Source organism: Macaca fascicularis, chromosome 14 (genome assembly GCF_037993035.2).
Source record: "Macaca fascicularis isolate 582-1 chromosome 14, T2T-MFA8v1.1".
NCBI classification, from domain to species: Eukaryota; Metazoa; Chordata; class Mammalia; order Primates; family Cercopithecidae; genus Macaca; species Macaca fascicularis.
The window spans coordinates 76,485,251-76,508,727 of record NC_088388.1 but is presented as its reverse complement, the minus strand read 5'-3'; the positions used below and the strand labels follow the sequence as shown (position 1 = coordinate 76,508,727).

Sequence of the window (23,477 nt, the reverse complement as noted above, 5' to 3'; positions counted from 1 at the left end):
AAGGCCATGAAGCTGGAAGGATCATCTTTGTATCTGTCACCAAGAAGTACGACTGTGGTGGTGGTAGAGAGTGAGACGGGAACTAAGATCTGAAAGGAACAAAGGGGAATTGAGGGGACTATATACTAGAAGACTGCAACAAGTACCCAGGTAACTGATGACATGTTTTTAATGGAAGAAGCAGAGGAGAATGGATGAGCAGCAGCAATGAGGACAAGGAAATCTACTCTGCCTCCAGGCACAGTGGTATACTAAGTGTGGGAGAGAAAATAGCCACTACTTGAGAGGGCTGTAGAGGTAATAGTGTCATCAGAAGTCACAAACTCCAAAGTCTGACAGGTGAAGTTCAGAGGGTTAGGCGTTTGCACAGATTAATACTCATTTTTCTTTTTCTTTTTCTTTTTTTTTTTTTTGAGACGGAGTCTCTCGCTCAGTCGCCCAGGCTGGAGTGCAGTGGCGCGATCTCGGCTCACTGCAAGCTCCGCCTCCTGGGTTCACGCCATTCTCCTGCCTCAGCCTCGGAAGTAGCTGGGACTACAGGCGCCTGCCACCACGCCCAGCTAATTTTTTGCATTTTTAGTAGAGACGGGGTTTCACCGTGTTAGCCAGGATGGTCTCGATCTCCTGACCTCGTGATCCGCCCGCCTCAGCCTCCCAAAGTGCTGGGATTACAGGCCTGAGCCACCGCGCCCGGCCAATACTCATTTTTCTTAACCCACAGAAGTCCTCATGCTAAAGATGTAAAAAGACACATTCCTATAAGAAAAATAGCCATGAAACAGTAAGTGAAACTTAGCTTCATGTTTGCAAGACGGGACCATTTTAAAGGGAACAACCATTATTTTGTGTTGTATGGCAGAATTCGGGCCTAGTATCGCAAGGTCTTTGGAATTTTTCTGAGAGCAGCTGGAACTATGGATTTTACTTAATTTCGACTTAAAAAAAAATGCTGTGCAGGCCAAATAAAATAGGTCAGAGACTGCATTTAGTCACATTTGTGAACTCTGCTTTTTTTTTTAATAAGATGGAGTTTCGCTCTTGTTGCCTGGGCTGGAGTGCAGTGGTGTGATCTCGGCTCACTGCAACCTCCGCCTCCCGGGTTCAAGCGATTCTCCTGCCTCAGCCTCCCGAGTAACTGAGGCTACAGGTGCCTGCCACCACGCCCAACTAATTTTTGTATTTTTAGTGGAGACAGGGTTTTACCATCTTGGCCAGGCTGGTCTGGAACCCCTGAACTTGTGATCCACCCACCTCAGCCTCCCAAAGTGCTGGGATTACAGGCATGAGCCACCATGCCTGACCAAACTCTGCTTTTTAAAATACAAAGCTGGCTGCCTTGTTGGGTAGACTTGGCAAAAGGCTGCACCTGTTCAGTCTGCAGATATAAATAGAGTTACTGTCTACAAGCTGATCTCCAAGCATCACTTAAATTACCTGGCAAATTATCAGTTGTTAACTGATTATTACTCAAACGGATTATATCTCACCCCATATTATTTTACATTATTTTACCTTTTTTTTTTTTTTTTTTGAGACAGAGTCTCGCTTTGTTGCCAGGCTGGGCATGATCTCGGCTCACTGCAACTTCTGCCTCCCGAGTCCAAGCGATTCTTCTGCCTCAGCCTCCTGAGTAGCTGCGACTACAGGTGCACGTCACCATGCCTGACTAATTTTTGTATTTTTAGTAGAGACAAGGTTTCACTATCTTGGCCAGGATGGTCTCGATCTCTTGACCTTGTGATCCTCCTGTCTCAGCCTCTCAAAGTGTTGGGATTACAGGTGTAAGCCCAGCCTTTACTTTCAATTCTAACTCTGATAATGGAATTTCCTTTGAAGGGAAACACACTTAACCTTTCATGGCCTGAACTTTTAATAAAAAGTAGACCACATACAATAAAAGAAGCCTTCTAATATAGTAAAACTGGAAGGTTCTTTAAATCTCAAAAAATACTAATTTCTAAACAAGTTTTAATGTTATTATAAGTACTTAATATTTCTATGAACCCTTGATTTCCCTTTAGTCATAATCATGACCGAGAAGAATATTTGGATTGAAGTCAAAGACTAGAGATGGTATTTGGCTCTATGTGATCTAAGCCAGGGCAGCAAATCCATCTAGGCCTAGTTTCCTTATCTGTAAAATGGAGATTAAAAATACATGCCCTCCCTACTTCATAAGGTAGCTGGCTGTTGGCTCAAAGGAGAATGTGAAAAGCTTAAATCCTGACTTCGTATGGGTGTTTTGTTTTAGTATATTCTATTAAAGAATAACCACTTGGCTAGAGCTAGTGAGATTGTCTATTTAGAGAAAATATTTTAGATACTAGATTGTAATATACTTAAAATGTAGGAAATTGCTTATATGTGAGTGAATATATATTCTACTTCTAAAAGTGACTTTCCTGCTGAAAGATGACACTGCTTGATGGTATCATTGTGTGAGGTGGTGGCTGAAAGTATCCTCTCGCCAGTTCTGTAAGTTGATGGGTTGTACTTATAGTTAAAAATTCTGTTCATTTGGGTGACACTTGATACACAAATTCTTTGGTCTTACTACCACCATTACTTCCCTTCTCATCCTGTACTCATTTTTCATCAAAGTTAACAATTACCATTTAAGATTGATTTATGTTTAATGTAATGAGGCTTTTCTAGCAGCATTTAATACATCACTCAAAGAACAAGTCTTAACTGAGAAGTACAGGATGCCTCATTTTCACAGTAATTTTTTGTTTAAGTCCCAGTGATGAAAACTATAAGGCGGCTTCCTCAAAGGAAGTTAACACTGACGAATCCAGTGCAGCCAGTGTTTTCCATATGAGGTGATAAAATCTTTATCACATCCAGCTGGACTGTCCTGTATGTTAGTCTGAGTCTTTGGAACAGTTATTTATTCCTTTTTATTAATTGTATGGTTGTTATGCAGCCATGGAAGGAAAAAGCTGAACATCAAAATCATCAACAATATACCTGAAAGACAAAATACAGTAAAATAAAAAAACAATCTTTAAGGAAGTTCATAATCACTAGGAGGGTATATCTTAAAATTATATACAATTATATACCTAGCTGTTTGGAAAGCTATGCTTAAAGAATTGGTTACATCAATTCTACGTGAAACATGTTAGATATTTAAATCTAATATTCTCAGATTATTTTTTCTTCAACTGTGAATCCTTAAAAACAGTATGCATTTGGCAAAACCAATAGGATCTAATGAATTCAAAGGATAAACCAAATCCAAAGATGTATAGTTTTAGTTCTGGCTCTGTTACTGACTTGCTAAGTGAGAAACCCTAGACTTGGGTCTTCATTTTCTTCTCTTTAAAATGGTAACACTCTCCCTTCCCTCCGTGCCCCAGGGACATACCTGGAGAATAAAGCAACTGAAAGCATTTGGAGTTTTCACTTAGAATGCTCAAATAAAAACAATGTTAGGTTACTTCCTCCAGTCTCTCCTTTTTCATTAATCTCAACCATTAACAGCTTTTTTTTCCCCCATTTTTATCTCAACCTTATTTAACTGACAATTAACCGCTTTTAGAGATGTGTCAAGCAAATAAAATATCTAAAACAAAATTTCAGTCGATGGTGGAAGTTTAAATCTTAAATATAATACAAAATTGTTGTTTATTTGTTTTTGAGACAGAGTTTCGCTCTTTCGCCCAGGCTGGAGTGAAGTGGTGTGATCTTGGCTCACTGCAACTTCTGTCTCCCAGGTTCAAGCCGTTCTCCTGCCTCAGCCTCCTGAGTAGCTGGGATTACAGGCGCCCGCCCACCACGCCTGGCTAATTTTTGTATTTTTAGTAGAGACGGGATTTCACTATGTTGGCCAGTCTGGTCTCGAACTCCTGATTCACCCGCCTTGGCCTCCCAAAGTGCTAGGATTACAGGCGTAAGTAACTGTACCCAGCCCAAAATGTTTTGAAAATTCACATATTAGTAATCTTCATTTCTGAGAATTACAACAGAGAAATCTGGCATGTAGCTGTTGGTTAATTTTTCAATGTGAAATAGGGACTAAGGAGAGTGAGGGCTCAAGTCACTATCTTGAAAAGTAAATCTGCAGTGGTTAATTTTTCATCTTGATCTGAATGTATTCAGGCTTAGAGCCCTAGATCAGTTTAAATTCAGACTGAAAACAAGTTTTGTCTCATGCACATTTGAAATTATGTTCTCTTGTTTGCAACAACAAAAAACCTTAAGGTTTGGCAAGCACTTAGATACCTTAACATATTTGTGAAAGATGAGTCTGTTTGCAACCAAAGGCTTTAAATGAAAAAATATCAGAAACAACCTTTATGTTAACTGACCCACAATTTTTTTGTCATTTTTTATAAAGTCAGAACTAGAAAATAAGATATTACATTTAAAATTTTTTCCAAAAATGGAATTGTAGTTTCATAGAAGCAAATAGAATTTTCCACTTTTCACTGTATGAAATGTATAAACTAGAGAATACTATATATATATATATATTTTTTTTTTTTTTTTTTCTTTCTTTCTTTTTTTTTGAGACAGGGTCACACTCCCATCACTCAGGCTGGAGTGCAGTGGTACGATCTCGGCTCACTGCAGCCTCGACTTCCTGGGCTCAGGTGATTCTCCTACCTCAGCCTGCCAAGTAGCTGAGACTACATGCATGTACTACCACACCAGGCCACATATGCATCCTTATAGTCATGTTTCTAAATTTTTAATTTGGGAAGATGGCAGGGGCCATTAGAGGAATTATAATTATCTCTGCTGTGATGAGAAACAAGAAAGAATATGGACTATGACTCCCAAGAATAGTTTGCTTCCTGCTTGGTCAAGAAGGAAAGAATGGATATCTTGGGATTACTCTTTCCTCTGTCTCACTCCCCTGGCACTGCCTAATTAATGTAACTTTCGTAGTTGAGTGGTGTTTGTTTTGGGGTTTTTGTTTTTATTTTTATTTTGGACTCCTCATCTCTTAACTCTTTGAATGATTCTTTTAATTTATAATTTATTTTTTCCCATTCTTTACAGAGTTATATAATGTGTCGCTTTATTTCTTTATTTCATTTGGAGCCATTTTTTTTTCCCCCAGTGAGAAGTTAACTTCAATATATGACAAAATTCAATGGCAGGCTAGAACGCAGTATTCTAAAAAAATCATCATTTATTCACATACATGTCTTTTATCTACATATATTGAAGGATGCCTTTATTCTAATTCATAAACCTCAGAAAGAAATATACAAACAGGCCTCTTTAAACCAAAAATATAATACAAATTTTATGTTGGGTCTATTTTAAAAGGTAGGGGTCCTTAGACCAAATAAGAATCTTGGAATACATATTTTCAACAAGCTAAATATAAAAAAGATCATATGAATTCGAAAATGTTTAATCTCAGCCAAGCATGGTGGCTCATACCTATAATCTCAGCACTTTGGCAGGCCAAGGCGGGCAGATCACCTGAGCCCAGGAGTTCAAGACCAGCCTGAGCAACATAGAAACCCTGTTTCTATAAAAAATACAAAACTTAGCTGGGTGTGGGGGCACACACCAGTAGTCCCAGCTACCTGGGGGGTTGGGACAAGAGGATCACTTGTGCCTGGGAGGCAGAGGTTGCAGTGAGCCAAGATTGCGCCACTGCACTCCAGCCTCGGTGATCACAGCCAGACCAAAAAAAGTTTGATTCTACTTCTATATGTAAGAGATTTGGACTTTTTTTGGGGGGGAGGGGGTGTTTGGATTATTGGGGGATAAGTGGTTCTTTAAAATGTTTTGGCTACATACAATGTGTTATCTTCCTGTTTGTACTACACAAACAAGAAGAGAATATAGTCACTTTCCCCACCCTATCACACTTTCTGCTCTATAAAAGGGGAAGATTTAGCATTCCTTTTTTATCTATCATGAGGCTTTTTTTCTAGTATGTTCTTCCAGGAAGTCATTAAGTGCTGCTTTGGCTGGAAAATGTGTTCTAAGAAAAAAATCAAGGTCCTTTTACAGAGATTGTCATTACTTCAGATTCCTTTTTAAAATTCTTCCAGAAAGACCCTTTTTAAAAAAATTTATTTTTTAAACAGGTTGTTTTGCTATGTTGCCCAAGGTGGACTTGAACTCCTGGCCTCCGCCTCCCAAGTAGTTGGTAGCTGGGGCTATAGACATGTGCCACTGTGCTTTTTTTTTTTTTTTTTTTTTTTGTGAGACTTGCTCTGTCACCCAGGCTAGAGTGCAATAGTGCGATCTCGGCTCACTGCAACCTCCAACTCCTGAGTTCAGGCGATTCTCCTGCCTCAGCCTCCCGAGTAGCTGGGATTACAGGCACGCATCATCGTGCCCAGCTAATTTTTGTATTTTTAGTAGAGTTGGCCAGACTGGTCTCGAACTCCTGACTTCAGGTGATCCACCCACCTCGGCCTCCCAAAGTGCTGGGATTACAGGCGTGAGCCACCGCACCCAGCCTACCTGGCTACTTTTAATGTTCTGTCAAGTAATGGATGAAATAATTCCTTAACACAGTCATGACTGGTTTCCTGGAAGACAGTTTTTCCATGGACTGGGGGCATGGTTTTGGGATGAAACTGTTCCACCTTGGATCATCAGGCATTAGTTAGATTCTCATAAGCAGCGTGTAACCTAGATCGTTCACATGCTGAGTTCACAATAAGGTTCATGCTCCTATGAGAATCTAATGCCACCGCTGACCTGACAGGAGACGGAGCTTTGTAAGCTTGACTGCCACTCACCTCCTGCTGTGTGGCCTGATTGCTAACAGGCCACGGACTGTACTGGTCTGCAGCCTGGAGGTTGGGGACCTCTGCCTTAGCCTACTATTACAATTGTAGTTGGAGCATGCTAACAAATAAATCATGTTAATATATGTTAGTCTCCAGACATACTGGGGGAATTTTTTCATATAAAAACTACCAGTAGGCCTGCCCAATTAGACCTTGTTAACTTCTTAACTTCTTTACATTAGTGACCTTTTTAACTTTAAAAATGGATTTTTTGAGACAGAGTCTTTCTCTGTCACCCAGGCTGGAGTACAGTGGCGTGATCTGGGGTCACTGCAGGCTCCACCTCCCGGGTTCATGCCATTCTCCTGCCTCAGCCTCCTGAGTAGCTGGGACTACAGGCGCCCGCCACCACGCCCAGCTAATTTTTTTTAGTAGAGACGGGGTTTCACCGTGTTAGCCAGGATGGTCTCAATCTCCTGACTTTGTGATCTGCCCGCCTCAGCCTCCCAAAGTGCTGGGATCACAGGCATGAGCCACCACGCCCGGCCTAAAAACGGAGAAAATTTTTCTTTAAAGACGTTATCAGAAAATACTAGCACTCAGTAGAACTGACCAAAAGTTATATTACTAGTATTTAAAACCAATTTTTCTTTGATACGCTTTATGTTTAGGCCTATAGATATCATTGAGCATAACAATATGATACTGAGCATGACAATAACATAAATGTGAGATAGAGGAATGGAAGGTAAACGGGAAGAGTAAAGTGTGATTGACTCTTCAAACCTGTTGTGGCACTTCCCTTCTGTGTTCCCTTCTGTGTATGTGTGTGCGTATTTTAAAGAAAATGACTAACAAGAAACAATATGCTAACTGGATAAAAAGAAGAGTGAATTAATGGAGGGCCAAGCATCTTCATATTCACTTACAGTTATGAGTTATAACCAGGCTTAAAACAGATGACTAAACAAAATCAAGAAATGCTGATAACTTTATATAAGTAATGCATAAGAAATGCATAATAATTTTTTGTATATTGTATAATTTTGTGTTATTTGACCCATCTTTATAAAGAGTTTATATATCTGATCCAAATAGAAATAACTGAAATGTAGCCTGAGCAACATAGCAAGACCTCATCTCTACAAAATATACACAAATTAGCTGGGTGTGGTGGCACATGCCTGTCATCCCAGCTACTCAGGAGGCTAAGGCAGGAGGATTGCTTGGGCCCAGGAGTTCAAGCACAGTGAGCTATGGCTATGATCATGCCACTGCACTCAAGCCTGGGTGACAAAGACAGACCCTGTCTCAAAAAAAAAAACAAAAAAAAAAAAACAAAAAACAAAGCAAAACAAAAACAATAAAATAAAAATATCAGGAATGTAACTTGTGGATAACTTTTAAACTATACTTAATACAGGTATTCACTGTTTCATGAGATGCTCTTCTGCAAAATGAGTCAAATGAACTAAATGATACTTTATCTGGAGATCACAAATGTGAAAAAACAAATTTCTTTAGCAAAAAAAAAAAAAAAAATTATATTTGAAGGGAAGTAAGCACTCTTTGCTTTTTTGGTGCTCAAATCTCAAGGTTTCTTAAAGTAATAGCGTATCTGAAACTGACTACCCTTAACTAGATACTGTTTCTTTAAAGATAAAAACAGTTTTAAAGGATACTACACAAAGTATCATTTCAGGCATGTTAACTACCTTTTTCATTTTCTGTTTTGTGCCTGCTCTGGCTTTGGAAATTGACATGTTACAATAATATACACATATCATATTTTTAAATACCCGAATCTTTCAGACATATTAAATTAAAATATGCTTACCTAAAGAAGGAGCCAGCCAGTATACTATAAAAAACTGAGGAAATGCTTCATCAAAACACATGAAATGTAGCGAAAGTGCCAAAGCTGGATTAAATACAGCTCCTGTTAGACTTCCTCCTGTAATAGATTTTAAGCAGAGTGACTCCAAATGATTTATCTTACATTTTCTTATAACTGGAAATAAATGGTTACTTAATGTGACTTTTATTTTAGGTATTCTTAGTCTGTGATCTTCCTTTGCAGAATCACCTGGCATATTTTAGACTATAATCATAGACTATATGCCAGGTACAAAAAAAAAAGACAAAGGACATTAAAGTTTGAATCCAGTGCTTTTCCTATAGACTATAAAATGGACACTGAAAGTTAATGTGCTCTATTACTATTCCTACAGTTTTATAAAATAGATTTGGCTGCCCTGAACATTCATCAATTTAAATGAATGAATAATAATAAAGGTAAAATGAAAATATAGTTAAATAGATACAATGCCCCAAGATCCTTTGGGTACAAGCATAACTTTGTATTGAAAAGAAAAGGTAAAATGGACCAACAGACCAAAGCTTTATCATTGGTTCCATTTTCACTTGTCAACAGAATCCTTAAGAAGCAACCGTGAGTAGTCATGAGAGATAAGCAGAAATTATAACTGTTGGCTACTTTTTAGGAGCTGTGTTCCAGCTCTGCACCCAGGGTATCTCTCTGACGTGGGGAGTCAGAGTCTAGGAGTCTATAGTCCGACCACACAAGTTAGGAACGGCAGAGGAGGCTGGATGCCTGTCCAGCAGTACTCCACAAAGCTGTGTCTTCGCTTTTCAAAGTCCAGCCTAAGAGCATCCCTCAGACAGTGACATTTTCAGCAGTTTTTCCAAGTGGAAGCTTTCCAAGGCACACCTCTGCCTCTTTTACTTAGCCACAGAGATAGATCTTGAGATCTTCACAAGTTCTATTATTGACGTGCACCACTGTAGCCTGTTTTCATGGAAATTAAGTGGCCCTTTCATAAGATTTCACTACTGAGATTTCACACTTGAATAGGCCGAGAACAAGGAAGCTGTGTCGAGATGAAGATATTGAGCAATGAACTAAGCTCACTCGATAGCTACGAGTTTTTTCTAGTGTACCAGCCTCACAGCATGATTCATATTCATGACTCAGCAATTTAAATGATATCATGGACCTTCAGAATCATTCTTGAATAGTCAAATTCTGGAATGTTAAACCTGCAACTGCTAAGGGTGAACAGAATTGTCTGGTTGGCAGCTAGTCATTTCAGTTTGATTCCACAAAAACTTACTGAGTTCCTGTGTACTAGATACCATGGGCAGAAAGATAAAGACTCACACAGACATTTACAATATAACGTAATATGACCTATGATAATATAAATGACCTGTGACTTTTAGGCATGTATTGATAAAAATGGACTGAATCATTACCCTCAATTAGTTTACTTCAGTATTCAAGGCCATGGTATACGAAGGTTTTCCACTACATCTAAGATGAACACCACCGATCAGTCTTTTTTTTTTTTTTTGAGACGGAGTCTCGCTGTGTCTCCCTGGCTGGAGTGCAGTGGCGCGATCTCGGCTCACTGCAAGCTCCGCCTCCCGGGTTCACGCCATTCTCCCGCCTCAGCCTCCGAGTAGCTGGGACTACAGGCGCCCGCCACCACGCCCGGCTAATTTTTTGTATTTTTAGTAGAGACGGGGTTTCACCATGTTAGCCAGGATGGTCTTGATCTCCTGACCTCGTGATCCGCCCGTCTCGGCCTCCCAAAGTGCTGGGATTACAGGCTTGAGCCACCGCGCCCAGCCCAGTCTTATACCATTCTAAAACTCAAACGACTTCACTTCCTAGTCTTCTCATCCTCACACAGCAGTTCTGATCAGTGTGACTTAGTGGTAGCTGCTTCTTCCAGCAAGAGGTTGTCTACTTTCCCTCTCTTGAAAATGAGCTGGCTTTGCAACTTGTGTTGATAGATAGAATGGAGCAGAGTAGGGCTATGTGAATTCTGAATGTGGTAGGAGTGATGCTGTGTGAATTCTAGGTTCATGTCTCAATAAACGCATCAGCTTCCACTTTTTGCTCTCTTGGAAGAATGCCCTGACCATGTGAGTTTGCTGGTCTGGGCTGCTGGAGGATGGAAGGCCACACGGAAGAGAACTGAGGCATCTTAGATGACAGCTGACAACTGCCAGACACATAAGTGAGGCTGCCTTGGGCTTTCCAGCCTCACCACTGTCCAGTTGAATGCAGCTACATGAGTGATCTCAGAGGAACTGCCCGTCTATAACCCACAGAATCATGAAAAATAAGTTATTCTCAGTTTTGGGGCCAGGCATGGTGGCTAATGCCTGTAATCCTAACACCTTGGAAGGCTGAAGCAGTTGGATCACTTGAGCCCAGGAGTTTGTAACCAGCTCAGGCAACATAGCAAAACCCCATTTCTATAAGAAATACAAAAATTAGCTGGGTGTGGTGCCACATGCCTGTGGTCCCAGCTACTTGGGAGGCTAAGGTAGGAGAATAACCTGAGCCTGCAGAGGTTGAGGCTGCTGTGAGTTGAGATTGTGCCACTGCTCTCCAGCCTGGGTGACAGAGTGAGAACCCGTCTCAAAAAAAAAAAAAAAAAAAAAAGTTTTGAATGGTGTGTTACATAGCAATAGTTAACTGATACAGAAATCCATGTTAGGTGTGGGTTCTGTGTTAACAAAAGCCAAAAACATGGCATTGGCTTTAATGTCTTACTGGATAATTCTTTGTTGTGAGCTGTGCACCGTAGTATGTTTAGCAGCATCACTGGCCTTTTTTTTTTTTTTTCTTTTTTGAGACAGAGTCTTGCTCTGTCGCCCGGGCTGGAGTGCAGTGGTGAGATCTTGGCTCACTGCAAGCTCCGCCTCCCAGGTTCACACCATTCTCCTGCCTCAGCCTCCTGAGTAGCTGGGACTACAGGCGCCCACCACCACACCCAGCTAATTTTTTGTATTTTTAGTAGAGACGGGGTTTCATTGTGTTAGTCAGGATGGTCTTGATCTCCTGGCCTCGTGATCCACCCGCCTAAGCCTCCCAAAGTGCTGGGATTACAGGAGCCACTGCACCCAGCTCTATAAGAACTAGCAAAGATCTAGCAAGAACTTTGTAGCAGGCCAGGCGCGGTGGCTCACGCCTGTAATCCCAGCACTTTGGGAGGCCGAGGCGGGTGGATCACGATGTCAGGAGATCGAGACCATCCTGGGTAACACGGTGAAACCCCGTCTCTACTAAAAATACAAAAAATTAGCCAGGCGTGGTGGCCGTCGCCTGTAGTCCTAGCTACTTGGGAGGCTGAGCCAGGAGAATGGCGTAAACCTGGGAGGCGGAGTTTGCAGTGAGCCAAGATTACGCCACTGCACTCCAGCCTGGGCGATAGAGTGAGACTCCGTCTCAAAAAAAAAAAAAAAAAAAAGGACTTTGTAGCAAAGAACTAGCAAGATCTTAAAGTATAATTTTTTTAAAAAATAAATTAATTTTTAAAAAAATTAGTGGGTGTGGTGGCACATGCCTGTAATCCCAACTACTCCGGAGGAAAAAGATAAAAGAAAAAAAAATTAGCCAGGTGTGTCCAGGCACGGTGGCTCACGCCTGTAATCCCAGCACTTTGGGAGGCTGAGGCGGGAGGATCACCTGAGGTCGGGAGTTCAAGACCAGACTGACCAGTATGGAGAAACCCTGTCTCTACAAAAAATACAAAATTAACCAGGTGTGGTGGCGCATGCCTGTAATCCCAGCTACTCAGGAGGCTGAGGCAGGAAAATCGCTTGAGGAGGCAGAGGTTGCGGTGAGCCAAGATCGCGCCATTGCACTCCAGGCTGGGCAACAAGAGTGAAACTCTGTCTCAAAAAAAAAAAAAAAACACACACACACACAAAAACAAGCCAGGTGTGGTGGCGTTCGCCTTTAATCCCAGCTACTCAGGAGGCTGAGGCAGGATCATTGTCTGAACCTGTGATACAGAGGTTGCAGTGAGCCGAGACTGTACCACTGCGCTCTAGGCTGGGTGACAGAGCAATACTCCATCCCAAAAAAACCCCAAACAACAACAACAACAAAAAAACCAGTTTGGAAGGTTGTAACACAAACATCAGAGACAAGGATTACCCTGGAAATAAGATTAGACAGGGAAGGAGAGGAGGCAGGCACAGAGGCATGCATGGAGGATGGCAGTCAAAAGGCACTTCAGTCTTTGAATTTTTTACATAAAGAACATATCACGTATTGTGTCATTAAACATGAATTATTTTTTAAAGAATCATCAGGCATGGAACTATCAGAAGGTGGCTTCAAAAAAACAAGTTACTATTTATTGACATTTGAAGGGGAGATGACAATCATGCATGTTGAAGAGGTATAACCGGGAGATCCAGCTAGTCCACTGCCAAGAGTCAGAGGACAGCATGGATTTGGTGAAATAACCACAGCAAGAGGCTAAGTCTCAAATCTGGCCATTTTAGGTGCTAAAGTTTCTTAGTATTCCTAAAGGGAATAAAATTCTCTGTGACAGAAGAATACTAGTTAAAATCACATAACACTCATGTAGAAGCTGGAAGGTCTCTTTATTAATTTAGAGTGGAAGCTAGCTTTCTAGTAACTGGAGTATTTGTCTTCCCTCTCCAGAGCACCCATTTTAATGAGCACGTAAGCAAAGCAAAAGGAGTGTTATCAGACCATGATGAGCTCTGATAAAATGTCATTGTCAGGAGTTGAAAATACCTCTCTAATGACAAGCCTGTTTGTTTTCCCCAAATTCAATCTCTACTCCCAGACATTACTGGGCAAATAATTTCAAAGTTTGCATCTCCAAACTCCACTTTTCATTTCTGGTTTGTATTCTGTTGATATTCTAATGTTACTAACTAAGCTAGGTAGCTAGCTGTTTTCTTTTCTTTTCTTTTTTTGAGAGATTCTCACTCTGTCACCCAGGCTGGAGTGCACTGGTGCAATCTCACCTCATTGCAACCTCCACCTCCCGGGTTCAAGTGATTCTCATGCCTCAGCTTCCTGAGTAGCTGAGACTACAGGCATGAGCCACCATGCCCAGCTAATTTTTGTATTTTAAGTAGAGACTGGGTTTCGCCATGTTGGCCAGGCTGGTCTCAAACTCCTGGCTTCAAGAGATCCGCCTACCTTGGCCTCCCAAAGTGCTGGGATTACAGGCATGAGCCACTGCGCCTGGCCTGTTTTCAAATTAGTTGTTATTCTTACAGACCTGGAAGAGTGACATTAGACTGTTCTCAGATGTTGTGGGGAACACCTAGGGATTTGTACCAAAATCTTTGACTTATTTGCAATGGACAAATTTCTTTATAAAAGTTACAACTTATATTTTCCTGAATTTATCCCAGAAGGAGTTGTGAGCAATAAAACTGATCAAATTATATGCAAAAATGATCAAATTATACTGGAATCCTGTTGGAAATATAGAGGGAAATAATAACAAAAAGTCACTATTTCCCAAGCACTTCGTATATGGCAGGTACTATCCTACAAACTTGAATTATTATTCCTCATACTAGTCTTATGAGGAAAGTGAGGCCCAAAGTAAGTATGCAGCCTAAGGGCACAGTCTTTTTTTTTTTTTTTTTTTTAATCAAAACAGATGTCACTCTTTCACCCAGGCTGGAGTGTAGTGATGAAATTATGACTCAATACAGCCTCAAACTCCAGGGCTCAAGCAATCTTACTGCCTGAGCCTCTTAAGTAGCTAAGACTACAGGTGTGCACCACCATACCTGGCTCAGTTAAAACACTTTTTGTAGAGACAGGGTCTTGCTATGTTGCCCAGACTGGTCTCAAACTGCTGGCCTCATGCAGTCCTCCTGCCTTGACCTCCCAGTCCTGGGATTACAGACATGAGCCACCATACCTGGCCTTAACCACTATATATATATATATATATTTTTTTTTTTTTTTTAAATTGAGACATAGTCTCGCTTTGTTGCCCAGGCTGGAGTGCACTGGTGTGATATCAGCTTGCTGCAACCTCTGCCTCCCAGGTTCAAGCAATTCTACTGCCTCAGCCTCGAAGTAGCTGGGGCTACAAGCGACCACCACCATGCCAGGCTAATTTTGGTATTTTTAGGAGAGATGGGGCTTCACCATGTTGGCATTAAATTGGTTAAAGAATAGTAGAGTAATGAGGCTAATGAATAGGCTATGGATGGTCATGTTGATTCAGATTATGAATCAACAGGCTGGCCTTGAACTCCTGACCTCAGGTGATCCACCCGCCTCCGTCTCCCAAAGTGCCGGGATTACAGGCATGAGCCATTACACCTGGCCTTAACCACTATATTATACTGGCATAACAAAATAAATTTTGGACCTTTGAAGGTGTTTTTCATTTGTAAATTGATAATAGCTCCTATTTAAAAAGAACATATGTTCCCTTCTCTTTTTTTTTTTTTTGACTGAGTCTTGCTCTGTTGCTCAGGCTGAAGTACAGTGGCATGATCTTGGCTCACTGCAACCTCCGCCTCCAGGACTCAGGGGATCCTCCCACCTCCACCTCCCAGGTTCAAGCGATTCTCCTGCCTCAGCCTCCCGAGTAGCTTGGATTACAGGTGTGCACCACCACGCCTGGCTAATTTTGTATTTTTAGTAGAGACAGGGTTTCTCCATGTTGGTCAGGCTGGTCTCAAACTCCCAACCTCAGGTGATCTGCACGCCTCAGCCTCCCAAAGTGCTGGGATTACAGGTGTGAGCCACCACACCTGCCATATTATTTCTTTCTGTACAAGTTTTTAAAGTAAACAGAATATTTGCTAGTTTGTTCACTTATTCTTAAAATACTGTTTACTTTGTACCAGGTCCTATGCTAAGATCTTGCTTTACGTTATGACAAAACAAATGTGGTCTATAGACTCAAAGCTTATCATCTGGTAAAGGAAAACAGGTGTTGTGTCAGAAAACAATTTAAAATTCTATGAAAGAAATGAACAGTATGCGGTAATAAAGACAATTGACACGTGTAAAATAACAGATGTTTTTCTTTCTTTTTTTCTTTTTTTGAGATGGTTTTGCTCTTGTTGCCCAGGCTGGAGTGCAATGGCGCGATCTCAGCTCACTGCAACCTCTGCCTCCCAGGTTTAAGCAATTCTCCTGCCTCTGCCTCCTGAGTAGCTGGGATTATAGGCATGCACCAGCATGCCCAGCTAATTTTGTATTTTTAGTAGAGGTGGGGTTTCTCCATGTTGGTCAGGCTGGTCTCAAACTCCTGACCTCAGGTAATCCACCCGCTTTGGCCTCCCAAAGTGGTGGGATTACAGGCATGAGCCACCGCACCCAGCCCACATGTTTTTCAATATCTAATTATGCATAAAAATGAATGCAGCTCTCTCTCAAACTGTTCATTGAACTTTTTCCAGAACCCAAAGAAAGATTTGCTTGAAATCTGATGAACAGTTTATAGCTCTAATATGTTAATAAACCACACAGCTTTTTCTTTCTTTCTTTTTTTTTTTTTTTACACTATTAGGGGAGCCAGTTAATACATGATACATGGTAATGACATAACTGAGGCTCCATGTGTCCATCAAAATTTGGGGTGCTAAATCAATAAATACACAGACACTTGGTCACTGGCTATCCTAGGAGCCTGTGGCTATGTTGCTGGATGCTTATGTTCTGTAATCCTAAAATACATAATCATTATTTTGATATACTCTGTATTGGTGACTTCTGACTGCCCTCAAAATACAAGTGATTAAATAAATCTCCCAATATGCACCTTTGTCAAATCTGTACTTGTAGTATGTTAGAAGTTTAAAAAAGACACTCAAAATAACTTGTAATGATGCCTGACTTAGCCAACTGTCCCAAGACAGTCCTATTTGTAACAACTCTGTTCCAAAGTTATGACTTATAGCCATAGAAAATGAAAGGGAGAGATGGGGCTTAGTGCAGCATTTCCCAAACTACGTTCTCTTCTGCTATATGCTCCTAGACAAGAGGCTCTCATAAGTTTGAAAACCTGTGCTCCAAATCCTCCTCTTGGAGTTTCACAATACATAGAAGCACAGTAAAGGCTCTATGAAGTCTTAAAATTAGAAAACCTGTTTAATCCAGTGTCTGCCAAATTTATTTGGCAACATCATTTTGTAACTTAAAAATTGTATAAATTGTGGTAAAACATATATACGTAACATAAAGTATGCCATTTTAGCCATTTTTAAGTGTATTATTGGTGTTACATTCACCATGCTGTTTCACCAGCAGCACCATTTCCAAAGGTTTTCATAACATAAACAGAAACTTTGTACCCGTTAAACAGTAAGTCCCCATTCCTCTCTCCTCCCCACAGTCCCTGGTAACTCTATTCTACTTTCTGTCTCTATGAATTTACCTATTCTGGACATTTTGTGTACGTAGAGCCATACAGTATTTGTCTTACTGTGTCTGGCTTATTTTGCTTAGCATAATATTTTTGAGGTTCATTCATGTTGTAGTATATATCATAACCTCATTCCTTTTTATGGCTGAATATATTCAATTGTGTCTAGTTTTGTAACTTTTGAGGAGCACACTGTGGAAAGGCTGATAATGAGTCCGTATGAGCTTTAGTGCCATTTGGAACCACGGTTCTAGCACAGTCTAGTTATGTAAGCTTGGACAAGTCATTTCACTTTTCTGGGCCTCACTTACTTTACTTAAAATGGGAAGAATGTATTCATCAATGAGTTCTTGTAAGGGTTAATTAAGATAACTCTCATAAATTACCTAGCAAAATGCTTGGCCTGTAACAGCTGACAACTGAATATTCTTATCTCCCTTATATTGGCAGAAAACAAAAAAAGGGAAGATCATACTGCATTATAAATTTCTGTAACTAGAAGTAATCAACAATTGTCTATTTTGTTCTACCCAGGCAAACGGAGTCTAGCACTGTCCAATACTGTAGCCACTAGCTACATCACAATTTGACAACTGACCACTTGAAATGTAGCTACTCTGAATCTAATTTCAGTTAATTTAAGTGTAAATAGCCACATGCTGCTAGTGGCTACTGAATTGCACAGTGCAGGTCTAGACTCCTAAAGCAGTGCTTCTTTATCTTGGTTTCATACTGAGATCACCTGTGAAGGTTTAACATACATCGCTGCCTAGGCCCCTTGCCAGAGCAATTGGATTTTAATCTGTGAGCCCAGAATAAGTAAGCATGTTTAAAGAGCTCCCCAGGTGATTTTAATACAGAGAGAACCACTGCTCTAGTGATCCCTTTATACTCTCCCTCTCCCCCATCAATTAGTACCCTCATTTCAAGAAAAAAAGGGCAGTATTTTTGATCTCTTAAGTTGATATTTTACAGATTCCTTCTAATAACTTTCCTTATATCTATGACTGGATCTATAACTCCAAATATTATCTGTGTCTCTTCTCTCAAATTTTTTGTCACTGATAAAATAGGGCATGGCTAATATATATAGTATTATCTATGGAATCATAAATATGTATTAAAAGTAGACAAAGAATATCAACTTCAGGCTAATCAAGAGAGGGAAGAGGAACATAGGTTTTGAAAAATCCAACTGTAGTTGATGTTCTATTGATTTAAAAATTCTTCTAAGTTTTTACTGCTTTTAATTGTAGAAATACAGAGGTAAACCATGGCATAACTTTTTTGCAGTGACAATTCTGTTCATATACAGGGGATGTTTCTGCTTTAGCTAAAATCTAACACTTCAATAAATAAGCAACTACTCACCAATCCCTCAAATATGCCTGTACCTGTCACTTTTTTTCTTTTTCTTTTTTTCTTTTGAGACAGACAGGGTCTCTATAACCCAGGCTGGAGTGCAGTGGCACTATCACAGCTCACCACAGCCTCAACCTCCTGGAATTTGGTTGATCCTCCCACCTTAGACTCCCAAGTAGTTGGGACTACAAGTGCGCACCAGCACGCCCGGCTAATTTTTGTATTTTTTGTAGAGATGGGATTTCTCTGTGTTGCCCAGGCTAGTCTCGAACTCCTGGGCTCAAGCGATCCACCCGCCTTGGCCTCCCAAAGTGTGACAGGCGTGAGCCACCGCGCCCGGCCCCTTTCACTCTCCTACACCACTTATTTCCATTTATGTCTACCTAAAAAGTGGTACTACACCTAAAGAAGGGGAAATTGATTGGGAAGGCTTTCTTTCTTTCTTTCTTTCTTTTTTTTTTTGAGACAGAGTCTCACTGTTGTTGCCCAGGCTTGAGTACAAGGGCGGGATCTCCCCTCACTGCAACCTCCGCCTCCCGGTTTCCAGCAATTCTCCTGCCTCAGCCTCCCGAGTAGCTGAGATTACAGGCGCCCACCACCACGCCCAGCTAAATTTTTTTTTGTATTTTTAGTAGAGACGGGCGTTTCACCATGTTGGCCAGGCTGGTCGCAAACTCCTGACCTCTAGTGATCCACCCACCTCGGCCGCCCAAAGTGCTGGGATTACAGGTGTGAGCCACCGCGCCCGGCTGAAGGCTTTCATTTTTACCCCAGAAGGTCAAGTACATGTTTAGGAGTCCTTATAATCTTGAAGTTTGCTTCTAGTCATGGTTTCACTTTTAATGGGCAGAAGATAACTATTACCACAAATTTCCTTTGTTGTAATTTCTGCCTCCACAGTCTTTTATAATTTAGATGTAGCCACAATAAATACATTCTGTTGTAAGCATTTAACATGACACATTTCATCATTAAATACTTATGTTTTGGATTTTCTCCTCCCATTTAGGACTAGATTGCCCACCGCATCTGAGATCTTTCAAAGTAAACAAATGGTTTAAAAGAAATCAACAGATTTCTCAAGAGTTATATTTTAAAAAGCATCTTTAATTTGAAGCAAGTTCTCATTTAAACACATTTTTCTTGATAGGTCACTTAAAAGTTCATGTATAACGCAAAATGAATTTTTAAAATAAGAAATTTCATAACTCAAAATGAATTAAGGAAATAAGAAATGACTTTAAGTAATTTATAGGACTAGAATGGAACTACAAAATTCCTACTCTCCGCTGTTATACTAACCAATCGTGTGCCTTGTGCTTTAAATCGAAAGGAACTTTGTAAAGCCAGGATCATTTTTCAGTAAGAGTATCCGAAAGGATCTATACCACCTTGGCATAAATAAGTTATCTTTCCTTTCTACCATTAAAACAAACCCCTTGTAGGATATCTGAACCCCTGGCAATATCTCACAATATCTCAGTTTCAGCACAGAGGTGGCTCCTTTCTCTGGTGTTCAAAAAAGCACTGCATGAAGGCTCTATGTGTCGGCCCTACTGGTTAAGAACGGGCTGCAAAATGGTTAGAATAACGGGGATTCCAGCATTTACATCATAGCGGGATAGAGGGTTTCAAATGTATTTTAGTAAAGAACTTACAGCCTCATGTCATAGAGGCTCTGGAAGTGCCAAGTATTTGGTGGGAATGACAAACCTGCATAGACCAAAAAGGTGATGAGTGCAGCCAGCAGGTGGATACGAAGCTTGGTTCGGACCTCCTGAAAGTGCAGCAGAGCGCTGTGGAAAAGAAAGGAGCAGACGGCCTCTGTGATGACTGCTTTGAACAGGTCGACTTGGATGGGATTCTTGCAAGCCAAGCTCCTCTCGCTGACGTGATACTGGGTCAGACCCAAGTTCCACAGGGCGCTTGTGCAGTACCTGCTGCACAGGGCACTAACCAGCTGAGCCAATAGCCTGACCGCGCCCGTCTCTGGGGACATGCCCCCCAGCATCATCTGCATCATCACGCCGCACGGGTTGCTGAACGTGCCCACCAGAGTCAGACCATGCACCAGCGAGAAGAAGTAGACGAGCGTCAGCGTCCAGGTGGGGTGCGCGGGGTGCTGCTCGCTCAGCAGTTGCAGCTCGTGGGTGCAGCAGCAGAGCTGGAAGGTGGCTAGAAACTCCAGGACGAAGGCGTGGGCCACCGGCCTGTGCAGCTGCTGCCGGGCGACCACGCGGGCCAGCCCTATGAGCAGCACCACCGACAGCATCAGTCCCAGCGAGGTGCAGGTGTCCTGCAGCTCGGGCCGGAGCCCCAGCAGTGGCGACATGGCTCTGTCGCCGCCTGAGCGGGTTGCGGGCTCCGGCTCTGGGTAGGAGGCAGTCTCCGGGCCCGAGTCCGAAGTCCGCAGCCCCTCCCCTCCTCACGCCCCTCGGGGCGGGACGAGCGGGAGGCCCCGGGGCGGCACAGGTGGGGAGTCCTCCCCGCCTCCCCGGCTCGGCGCTGGGGTGTTGGAACCAGAGCCGGGGAGGCGGGGAGGCGCGGAGCGGCGAAGGGAAGTCGGCTAGGGCGCCGGCCGAGGGGCCAACGGTCAGCCGAGCACTCAGCGCACTCGGCCTCCGCCCTCCGCCGCCTCCCTCAGGGCCTTGCAGGCGGGTGCTGCGGCGGAGGGCCGGGCGCGGCGTGGACGACGCAGCGCTCTTGGTGCCCACTGCGCACGCGTGCTGCGGCCCGTGCGCCCCTGCGGGCGGCGACTCCAGACCCCGGGGCGGAGAGGAGCGGCGCGGCAGGGCTCGGACGGTTGCTTTGAAGTGAGGACCTTGGAGTTTTTCTTTCCTGGCTCCAGACTGTAAAACCGTGGAGCTGGAAAGACCGCTGAAGGCCACCTCAGATAGCCACCTCGTTTTTATCAATGGGGCGACTGAAATTGAGAAGGGAGACGCGGCGCAGGGGGCGGGTGAGTTAGTGGGCGTAGACCGGTGCGCAGGGCCTCCTGGAGCCTTGCTTTTCTTCACCTGCCAAAAAAGATTGCTAAAAATGGTGATAATATATGCCAGATAAAATTCGCCACTTTAACTAGTTTAAGCGTGTTTCAGTGGCATCGATTACCTTCACAGTGTTGTTCAACCATCACCTCTTTTTTCCCAGAACTTGAGCGGTGATTCTTCGAAGTGTAGCCTAGTTTTGGCGTTTCTTTGGCGTAAACTCTTTACCTGTAATATGAAACAGTTGTGTCTTACTGTTACATGCACTCTTCCTACGTGAAGAGGAAACAACAGGTAACTGGAGACCCCAGGAGTTCCAGGCTGCAGTGAGCCGAGATCGCGCTACTGCTCCCCGCGCCTGGGTCACAGAGTGAGACACTGTTTTTAGAAACAACAACAATAACCAGGCTCGGCTGGGCGCGGTGGCTCACGCCTGTAATCGCAGCACTTTGGGAGGCCGAGGCGGGCGGATCACCTGAGGTCGCGAGGTCGGAACCAGCTTGACCAACATGAGAAACCCCGTCTGTATTGAAAATACAAAATTAGCCGGGCATGGTGGCGCATGCCTGTCATCCCAGGTACTCGGGAGGATGAGGCAGGAGAATCGCTTGAACCCAGGAGGCAGAGGTTGCAGTGAGCCGAGATCGCGTCATTGCACTCCAGCCTGGGCAACAAGAGCGAAACTCAAAACAACAACAACAACAACAACAAAAACAAAACATGAAAACCACTTAGAACAGTTCCCAATACGTAGAAAATGTTCACTAAATGGTAGCTTACAGTGGAAACAGCAGGTTCCAGCAGCCAGAGTCCACGGCTCTTGAGTCCCAGCAGCTCGTCCCCTGGGGTGGCCTATTGTGGGTGCAGAGTGGAAGAGAATGTCGGTTTCCTCACACCCCAGCCTAGAGCAATTCTGTGCTAATGGCACAGTGTAATGGGTCACTCTCCAGCTGCTCAGCGCCTCCACTGGACTCTGTGGACCGCAAGTCCATGTTTCGTGGGGCTGGAGGGGAGGGAGAGAGGAAGAAAAATGAGGGGAATCCTTAACTTCAAGTGGTAGAGGACTTGGAAGGTGTTCTTGCTGGTTTTTTCAGCTTTGTTCACCAATCTCGACTTGTCCTTTTATAACATAAAGTTCACTTTTATTATAACTCCAAGATTTCTGTGGTGCCAATAGATGTTTTCTGAATTTAAAAAATTAATTCAGATGGAGGTTGCAGTGAGCCAATATAGCGCCACTGCACTCCAGTTTGAGCAACAGAGACTCCGTCTCAAGGAAAAAAACAAAAAAATTCTTTCGCAAGACACAAATTAGTAGAAAATTAAGACCTTTTCTCTTTCCTGTGTTGATTGCCTGGCCAGAAAGAATTTAGAGTAAATTAGAATTATTTTTAAGTCACTGCTGTTTACAGAAGTTGCCTTTAAATCAATCCTATGAATGTAACCGTTTCAGTGCTCCCCTAGATTAGAAGTCACTTGAGGATTAATGTGAATGTATTTTATTTACTGCTCTGCTGATAATTCACTTTTACCCGGAAGAGTCATGTAGAAAACCAGTGTTTTGGACTTTGGTGAGAAATTTTAGTATCATCGTAATACACATTGTCATTAAAAGGACTTTGGACGTTGTTTTAATTAAAGAACAAGGGCAAAATTAACGTAATTAATTACTAGTGATTGGATATTTTACATCAAATCAACCTTCCTATTTTCAGAAGCAAGAAATCACTAATTGAAATCTCTTGAGAGTAACATCATGGATGAAGGCCTCTGTTAGCTTTGGTAAAACAGCAGTAAAAACAGTCCTTGCTCTTGAATAAGCATAGAAGAGGGAACAGAAGAGAAAACAGAAAAGTAAAATATAGTGTAAAAGTACAATGGTAAAAGAAGAGAGGCCTGGGCACAGGGAGGGGCCCCCACTCAGACTTAAGGAAAGGCTCCTTGGAGGAAGTGTCATCCTAGCTGAAACCTGAAGAATAAATAGGAGTTAAGGGGTGAAGACAAGAGGGAGAAAAAAGAGAGGCAGAGGCACTGCATTTTGCAAACACGCAGAGAGAAAGCCTACAGGAGTCCCCGTGCTCTAGGCTGGAGTATGAAGGGGGGAAGTAGCAAGAGGTCAAGGTTAAAAGAAACAATGCCTGAAAAAGATTTAGTACATGGCCCAGCACATAGTAGTGCTTAATAAGGTTTAATATGTAAAAATGGAG

At 42.3% G+C, this 23,477-nt stretch overlaps 1 protein-coding gene and 1 long non-coding RNA gene across 3 annotated transcripts in view; one reads left to right on the top strand and one right to left on the bottom strand.

The window, feature by feature from the left end:
• Positions 1–2,614: 2,614 nt before the first annotated feature.
• On the bottom strand, positions 2,615–20,692 carry AQP11 (aquaporin 11). Its single transcript, XM_005579170.4, has 3 exons — positions 19,997–20,692; positions 8,551–8,667; positions 2,615–2,970 (listed from the first exon to the last, which is right to left on the bottom strand). Exons 1-3 carry the CDS (start codon positions 20,613–20,615, stop codon positions 2,891–2,893), a joined length of 816 nt encoding a protein of 271 aa, XP_005579227.2. The 5' UTR covers positions 20,616–20,692; the 3' UTR covers positions 2,615–2,890.
• Positions 20,693–21,013: 321 nt separating this feature from the next.
• LOC141408494 (uncharacterized) overlaps positions 21,014–23,477 on the top strand; it is a 63,384-nt gene continuing 60,920 nt past the window's right edge. For both annotated transcript variants that reach the window (XR_012423554.1, XR_012423555.1), the window contains exon 1: positions 21,014–21,242. This is a non-coding gene — a long non-coding RNA (uncharacterized lncRNA). The remainder of the gene's footprint in view (positions 21,243–23,477) is intronic.